Genomic DNA, 8,547 nt, shown 5'->3' with positions numbered 1-8,547 from the left:
TGCTGCTGGAAGCTTTCATGCAGGCAGCTGTAGTGAACCCTGTGCGCCCCTGGCCGGGAGTAAAGAGCTGAGATCTTCCTCAGGTACAACGAGTCAGGCTGAGGGCTTTGGGGATGTGCCCATGGAAACTGGATTCCTCTGCTCTCAGCAGTGTCCAGTTTTTTTTGAGAAAAACACCTGCCTGCGATTGTCCTCCAGCTCCAAAAGGTGCCAGCACAGGGCAGCTGAGACCAGCTCCCCTCACTCTGCACGAAGGGACAGTCTCTTTACCTCTCAGGACCCACCAGATTTCACTTGAAGGGCAGCAGAAATGCTGTAAAAGCACTCCTCAGCTGTGGTGGGACAACTGGAGGAGAATAAACAAAACCAGATCTCCACAGTTCTGCTCTGCAGTCGCGTGAACTGGGAGCATGAAAGATGAAAAGTTATTTGATAACACAAGTAGATTTAATCTGAAATCGACCTGTGCTCTTATTTACCTGTTGCTGTAAGGCAGGACTGACTCCTCCAGTGTACAAAGCATACACCCCTGTTCCCTTGGGCAACCTCAGCCAGCACCAACTGGACCTCACACAAGGGACCTGCCAAAGGTCTTCCTGAAAGGGGAGAGGCAGCCTGGGGTTTTTCCATGAGAAACGGAAGAGGCTTTACTCAGAGTGCCTTAACTTCTTGCTGCCTTTTCTTCCTTGAACAGGTCCCCATGCTCAACAGCAGCAAATGTCCAACAGCAGCTCCATCACTGAACTACTTCTCCTGGAATTTGCAGACATGCGGGAGCTTCAGCTCTTAACCTTTTGGCTCTTCCTGGGCATCTACCTGGCTGCCCTCCTGACCAACGGCCTAGTCATCACTGTCATAGCCTGCGACCACCACCTCCACACCCCCATGTACTTCTTCCTCCTCAACCTCTCCCTCCTTGACCTGGGCTCCATCTCCACCATTCTGCCCAAAGCCATGTCCAGTTCCCTCTGGGACACCAGAGACATTTCCTATACAGGATGTGCTGCCCAGGTCTTTCTCTTTCTCTTCTTGTTGACAGCAGATTACTCTCTCCTCACCATCATGGCCTATGACCGCTACATTGCCATTTGCAAACCCCTGCACTACGGGACCCTCCTGGGCAGCAGAGCTTGTGTCCACATGGCAGCAGCTGCCTGGGGCACTGGTTTCATCTACGCCATGCTGCACACTGCCAATACCTTTTCAGTTCCACTCTGCCATGGCAATACTGTGGACCAGTTCTTCTGTGAACTTCCCCAGCTCCTTAAGCTCTCCTGCCCAGATACCTACCTCAGGGAAGCTGGGCTTCTTGTAGTTAGCGCCTGCTTAGCATTTACTTGTTTTGTTTTCATTGTGGTGTCCTATGTGCAGATCTTCAGGGCTGTGCTGAGGATCCCTTCTGAGCAGGGACGGCACAAAGCCTTTTCCACGTGCCTCTCTCACCTGGCTGTGGTCTCCCTGCTTATAAGCACTAGCATTTTTGTCTACCTGAAGCCTCCCTCCAATTCCTCCCCACTCCTGGATCTGGTGATTACTATTTTATACTCATTAGTACCTCCAACACTGAACCCCCTCATCTACAGCATGAGGAACAAGGAGCTCAAGGATGCCCTGAGGAAAGTGATGGCTGGATGTGTTTCAGCAGCCAGAGACTGCTGACTTTCCTCTACAACCGATTCCCTGTGTACGTCATGACATCTCAGACTTGTCTTTCCCTAAGTGCATCAAATTCAAGGAACCATGGTGTGAGCCTGGAAGTTGGGAGGATTTATGTCTGTGTGAGAAGGAGCAATGAGAGTGTTGTGGGAGTTTGTAGATTTTTGGAGCTTATTGACAAAATCTTCCTGACAAGGGAGACTGAGGAGCCAATGAGGGTCACTCTCCTGCACGACATCATACACAGAAGCAAGAAAAAGCTGGTCAGGGATGTAACAGTCAGGGGTGAGAAAGAATTAAGGCTCCTGAGAGAAGGGAACAAGGCAAAGAGCAGGACACCAGGAGAGCAGGCTTTGGTCTGCTGAGGAACCTGCTTGGAAGAATCCCATGGGATATGGTCCAGCAGAGCAGAGGGGAGAGATGTTTGGTGGTCAAGGATCTCCCCTTCAAGGTCCAGAACAGTGCACCCAGAAGTGCAGGAAGTCAAGACAGGTTGCAGGAGGCTTTTATGGATGAGAAAGGAGCTCCTGAGATAAATCAAGCATGAAGAGGAAGCACAGAGAAGGTGGAGTCCTGCTGTGTTGCAGCCTCAGTGGTTCTGTGATTCTGTACTAGAGACCCATTTATGTGTGTATGTGTATGTGGTTGTGTGTGCATGGGGGAACTGAGGGGATGAGGGGATCCCAGGACCAGCTCCTGGACAGATGGAGGTCCTAAGATCAGCTCCTGCAGGGATCACCACTCTATGTGTGTCTCTATAGGCCTAGGTTTTCCACTAATACAACCTAGCATACAAGCAACCAGACCCTGATATCTCTTTTCTCCATTGACAGTGGTTTTGCTTGGCCTAGGGATCTCCTGAGGTGCCTTCCAGGATGAGTGACTGTGCATTCTTCCACCACAGGTCTCCTCTTGATGGTGGTAGGGAGAGCACTCAGGTTCCCCATGACCGTGGGAGTAAGCAGACCTACGTCAACGACCCGGATGAAGAGTTAGAATGTACCCTCAGCAAGTTTGCTGATGACACCAAAATTGGAGGTGTGGTAGATACAGCAGAAGGCTGTGCTGCCATTCAGCGTGACCTGGACAGGCTGGAAAGTTGGGCAGAGAGGAACCTGATGAGGTTCAACAAAGGCAAATGCAGGGTCCTGCACCTGGGGAGGAACAACCCCATGCATCAGTACAGGCTTGGGGTGGACCTGCTGGAGAGCAGCTCTGTGGAGAGGGACCTGGGTGTCCTGGTGGACAACAGTTTAAGCACGAGCCAGCAGTGTGCCCTGGCTGCCAAGAAGGCCAATGGCATTGCGGGGTGCATTAGGAGGAGTGTGGCCAGCAGGTTGAGGGAGGTTCTCCTTCCCCTCTACACTGCCCTAGAGAGGCCCCATCTGGAGTACTCTGTCCAGTTCTGGGCTCCCCAGTTCAAGAAAGATGAGGAGCTACTGGAGCGAGTCCAGCGGAGGGCTACAAGGATGATGAGGGGACTAGAACATCTCTCCTACGAGGAAAGGCTGAGGGAGCTGTGCTTGTTCAGCCTGAAGAAGAGAACGCTGCGAAGGGACCTAATAAATGCTTCTAAATATCTGAAGGGTGGGTGTCAGGAGGATGGGGCCAAGCTCTTTTCAGTGGTGCCCAGCGACAGGACAAGGGGCAATGGGCACAAACTGTAGCACAGGAAGTTCCGTCTGAACACAAGGAAGAATTTCTTCCCTCTGAGGTTGACGGAGCACTGGACAGGCTGCCCAGGGAGGTTGTGGAGTCTCCTTCTCTGGAGATATTGAAGACCCACCTGGACAAGGTCCTCTACGGCCTACTGTAGGTGACCCTACTTTGGCAGGAGGGTTGGACTAGATGACCCACAGAGGTCCCTTCCAACCCCTACCATTCTGTGGTTCTGTGATTCTGTCTGGAGTGATCAGCTGTGGCTTTTGTGTGCCACTGAAGTCAGTGACACAGGGTTGCTAGGCAGGTAACCCCGAGCAGGCCTCATCATATCTCAGATTGTTTTCTTTTTCTTTCTTCTTCCTCCCAAGTTATTCTCTTTGATGAGCCTCGTACATTCCTCTACAAACAGCCCAGCTCTGCTCTTGAGAGTTGACCCCGCTGGCCCTGGCTTTGCTGGCTTTGTACCCTCATCTGCTGTTTTTGTGGATGGCATTCGGGGAAGAATAAACTCACATACCCAAGCAGGCTGGGTCCTGACTGGTGGAGAAATGACCCTGTGGAGAAGGGCCAGGGCACTGCAAGGCAACCATGCGAGCCAGTGGTGTATACAGAGCTATGTTAGGAGAAGTGTTGTCACCCAAGACATCTTGAGTTTTTCATCCCATTCTACTCCAGAATAGATGTCGTCACATCCAGGCCAGTGTGTCCCTCTGTGGTAATTTCTGCTCTGGACTGTAGATTGCCCAGAGAAGGTTGGCACACATCCTATACTTTCAGCCCCAAACCCTGTTTATGCCACACCTGTCATACCTACTCAAGCCCAGGAACATGCTTTTGCTGGAGAACCATTGTGCTCTTCAGGCAGCTCTAGATTCCACTCCTAAAAGATTGGTGCCCTTAATGTCACCTGTGTGAAAGCCCTGGTTGCGTCCCTCAGTTACACTTATCATCTTCACTCTCAGCAGGCACCAGCTGGTGACTCCTAAATCCAGCCCTATGTCTCTTAAATGGTCTGAGCTTTTAGCCCCAAACACATGGAGGAAGAGGCTCATCAGTGGTATAGTTCCTCAGGCGTCTTGAGTGGAAGAGCCCAGCCTGAAAGCACTGCACTGAGAAGATCCCATTTTCTTACAGAGAAACTCTGAGAGAGCTCCCTCTTAGCTGACATTAGACACACCAAGGCACCAGGCTAGGACCATAATAACCATGAATAACCATAGCAGAAGCAATAATGATAAGTGTAACAGTAGATAAATAAATCAATAAAAATGAAACAACAACAAAAAACAAAATAAAACAAAACAAACCTGGAAACAGACACTCTGAGAATCATTTGAGGAGAGAGGTAGCAATTTTATCACTAATAAAAAATGTGTGTGGAATCAGTCTCTTAATGGCATCCTTGAGCTCCTGGTTCCTCATGCTGTAGATGAGCGGGTTCACTGCCGGAGGCACCACCGAGCACAGTACTGCCATCATCAGGTCCAGGCATGGGGAGGAGAAATAGGGGGGCCTTTAGGTAGGCAAACATACCTGTGCTGAGAAACAGGTCGACCACAGCCCGGTGAGGAAGATACATTGAGAAAACTTTGTGCCTTCCCTGCTCAGAAGGGATCCTCAGAACAGCCCTGAAGATCTCCACATAGGACAGCACAATGAACACAAAACCTCTGAAAGATAATAAAGAACTTAAAATAAGAAGCTTAAGCTCTCTGAGGGAGGAGTCAGAGCAGGAGAGCTTGAGGATCTGGGGAACTTCACTGAAGAACCGGTCCACAGCATTGACCTTGCAGAGTGGAAGTGAAAAGATATTGGCAGTGTGCAGCATGGCGTAGATGAAACCAGTGCCCCAGGCAGCTGCTGCCATGCGGACACAAGCTCTGCTGCCCAGGCGGGTCCTGTAGTGCAGGGGTTTGCAGGTGGCCATATAGAGGTGGAGGTAGACTCAGCTGCAGTGATCATGAAATGGTCGAGTCCAGGATCCTGCGTAGAGGAAGCAGGGTGATAAGTAGGATCAAAACCTTGGACCTCAGGAGGGCTAACTTTGGCCTCTTCAAGGAGATACTGGGAGGAATCCCGTGGGCCAGGGCTCTCGAAGGCAGGGGGGTCCAAGAGTGCTGGTCGCTCTTTAAACATTACTTCTTCCATGCTCAACAGCGGTGCATCCCCCTGAGAAAGAAATATAGCAAAGGAGGCAGGAGACCTGCATGGTTAAACAAGGAGCTTCTAGCGGAGATCAGGTGGAAGAGAAAGGTCCATGGAATGTGGAAAGAGGGGAAGGCCACTTGGGAAGAGTACAGGAATGTGGTCAGAGCGTGCAGGGATGCGACGAGGAAGGCCAAAGCCCACCTGCAACTGAAGCTCGCAAGGGGTGTCAAAAACAACAAGAAGGGCTTCTTCAACTACGCCAGTAGTAAAAGGAAGGCTAGGGACAATGTGGGGCCACTGCTGAATGAGGTGGGTGTCCTGGTGACGGAGGATGCAGAGAAGGCAGAGCTACTGAATGTCTTCTTTGCTTCAGTCTTCAGTGCTGTGACTTGCCCTCAGGAATCCCAGGCCCCGGAGGTAAGAGAGGAAGCCTAGAGAGAGGAAGACTTTCCCTTGGTCGAGAAGGACTGTGTGAAGGATCGCTTAAGCGATCAGGACGCCCACAAATCCATGGGCCCCGATGGAATGCACCCACGAGTGCTGAGAGAGCTGGTGGATGTCATTGCTGAGCCACTCTCCATCATCTCTGAGAGGTCCTGGAGGACAGGAGAGGTGCCCGAGGACTGGAGAAAGGCCAATGTCACTCCAATCTTCAAAAAGAGCAAGAAGGAGGACCCAGGGAACTACAGGCCGGTCAGCCTCACCTCCATCCCGGGTAAGATGTTGGAGCAGCTCATCCTGGAGGCCATCATTAAGCAAGTGGAGGAAAAGAAGGTTATCAGGAGCAGTCAGCATGGATTCTCCAAGGGGAAATCATGCCTGACCAATCTGATAGCTTTCTACGATGACATGACTGGCTGGGTAGATGAAGGGAGAGCCGTGGATGTTGTCTACCTTGACTTCAGCAAGGCTTTCAACACAGTCTCCCATAATATCCTTTTAGGGAAGCTCAGGAAGTGTGGGCTGGATGAGTGGTTGGTGAGGTGGATTGAGAACTGGCTGAATGGCAGAACTCAGAGGGTTGTTGTCAGCGGCGCTGAGTCTAGTTGGAGGCTGGTAACTAGTGGTGTCCCCCAGGGGACAGTACTGGGCCCAGTCTTGTTTAACTTCTTCATCAACGACCTGGATGAAGAGTTAGAATGTACCCTCAGAAAGTTTGCTGATGACACCAAAATTGGAGGTGTGGTAGATACAGCAGAAGGCTGTGCTGCCATTCAGCGTGACCTGGACAGGCTGGAAAGTTGGGCAGAGAGGAACCTGATGAGGTTCAACAAAGGCAAATGCAGGGTCCTGCACCTGGGGAGGAACAACCCCATGCATCAGTAGGGCTTGGGGTGGACCTGCTGGAGAGCAGCTCTGTGGAGAGGGACCTGGGTGTCCTGGTGGACAACAGTTTAAGCACGAGCCAGCAGTGTGCCCTGGCTGCCAAGAAGGTCAATGGCATTGCGAGGTGCATTAGGAGGAGTGTGGCCAGCAGGTTGAGGGAGGTTCTCCTTCCCCTCTACACTGCCCTAGAGAGGCCCCGTCTGGAGTACTCTGTCCAGTTCTGGGCTCCCCAGTTCAAGAAAGATGAGGAGCTACTGGAGCGAGTCCAGCGGAGGGCTACATGGATGATGAGGGGACTAGAACATCTCTCCTACGAGGAAAGGCTGAGGGAGCTGTGCTTGTTCAGCCTGAAGAAGAGAACGCTGCGAAGGGACCTAATAAATGCTTCTAAATATCTGAAGGGTGGGTGTCAGGAGGATGGGGCCAAGCTCTTTTCAGTGGTGCCCAGCGACAGGACAAGGGGCAATGGGCACAAACTGTAGCACAGGAAGTTCCGTCTGAACACAAGGAAGAATTTCTTCCCTCTGAGGTTGACGGAGCACTGGACAGGCTGCCCAGGGAGGTTGTGGAGTCTCCTTCTCTGGAGATATTGAAGACCCACCTGGACAAGGTCCTCTACGGCCTACTGTAGGTGACCCTGTTTTGGCAGGAGGGTTGGACTAGATGACCCACAGAGGTCCCTTCCAACCCCTACCATTCTGTGATTCTGTGATAGAGGTCATAGGCCATGACAGTCAGAAGGGAACACTCTCCTCCCGTTAGGAAGAGGAAGACAAAGACCTGTGCAGCACATCCTGCATAGAAAATGGCCCTTACATCTTAGGGGGAATTTGTCATGGTTTTGGGTAAGATGGTTGAGATAGAGCCCACATCAAGTAAAGAGATGTTGAGAAGGAATAAATACATGAGAGTGTGGAGGCGGTGGTTACAGGCTATGGCAGTGGTGATCATAGAATAGAAACACAGAATCATAGAATCATAGAATCATAGAATCATAGAATCATAGGTTGGAAAAGACCTCTAAGATCATCATGTCCAACCATCCACCCAACACCACCATATCTACTAAACCCTATACTGAAGTGGCACATCTATAAGTTTTTAGAACACCTTCAGGGATGGGGACTCAACCACGTCCCTGGGCAGCCTTTTCTAATGTCTGGCCACTCTTTCACCAAAGAAATTTATCCTAATATCTATTCTAAACTTCCCCCGATGCAATTTCAGGCCATTGCCTCTCATCCTATCGCTAGTTACCTGGGAGAAGAGACCGACACCCGCCTCACTACAACCTCCTTTCAGGTAGTTTTAGAGAGCAATAAGGTCCCCCCTCAGCCTTCTCTTCTCCAGACTAAACAGCTGCAGTTTTTTCAGGTGCTCCTCGTAAGACTAGCTCTCTAAGACCCTTCACCAGCCTCATTGTTCTTCTCTGGACAAGCTTCAGCAACTCAATGTCTTCCTTGTAGGCAGGGGCCCAAAACCGAACACAGTATTCGAGGTGCGGCCTCACAAGTGCCGAGTACAGTGGCATGAACACTGCCCTCCTGCTGGCCATACCATTTCTGATACAATCCAGGATGCTGCTGGCCTACTTGGTCACCTGGGCACACTTCTGGCTCATGTTCAGCCGACAGTCGACCAACATCCAAAGGTCCTTTTCTGCTGGGCAGCTTTCCAGCCACTCTTCCTCAACCCTACAGCATTGCATGGGGTTGTTGTGACCAATGTGCACTGGGTCTTGTTAAAACTCATGCA

General features: G+C 51.1%; 1 protein-coding gene and 1 pseudogene across 1 annotated transcript; one reads left to right on the top strand and one right to left on the bottom strand.

Annotated features, from left to right (window-relative positions):
• The first annotated feature begins 678 nt into the window (after positions 1 to 678).
• LOC142365081 (olfactory receptor 14A16-like) lies at positions 679 to 1,659 on the top strand. The gene has a single exon (XM_075445525.1). It carries the CDS (start codon positions 718 to 720, stop codon positions 1,657 to 1,659), a length of 942 nt encoding a protein of 313 aa, XP_075301640.1. The 5' UTR covers positions 679 to 717.
• Positions 1,660 to 4,647: 2,988 nt separating this feature from the next.
• Positions 4,648 to 5,245, bottom strand: LOC142365066 (olfactory receptor 14A16-like; annotated as a pseudogene).
• Positions 5,246 to 8,547: the final 3,302 nt, after the last annotated feature.

Source organism: Opisthocomus hoazin, chromosome 31 (assembly GCF_030867145.1).
Source record: "Opisthocomus hoazin isolate bOpiHoa1 chromosome 31, bOpiHoa1.hap1, whole genome shotgun sequence".
In the NCBI taxonomy this organism is placed as follows: domain Eukaryota; kingdom Metazoa; phylum Chordata; class Aves; order Opisthocomiformes; family Opisthocomidae; genus Opisthocomus; species Opisthocomus hoazin.
This window is presented reverse-complemented; position numbering and strand designations above follow the sequence as displayed.

What these genes read in the sequence shown, in the direction of transcription:
- LOC142365081 (XM_075445525.1), top strand. Translation starts at nt 718, where the DNA reads ATGTCCAACAGCAGCTCCATCACTGAACTACTTCTCCTGGAATTTGCA.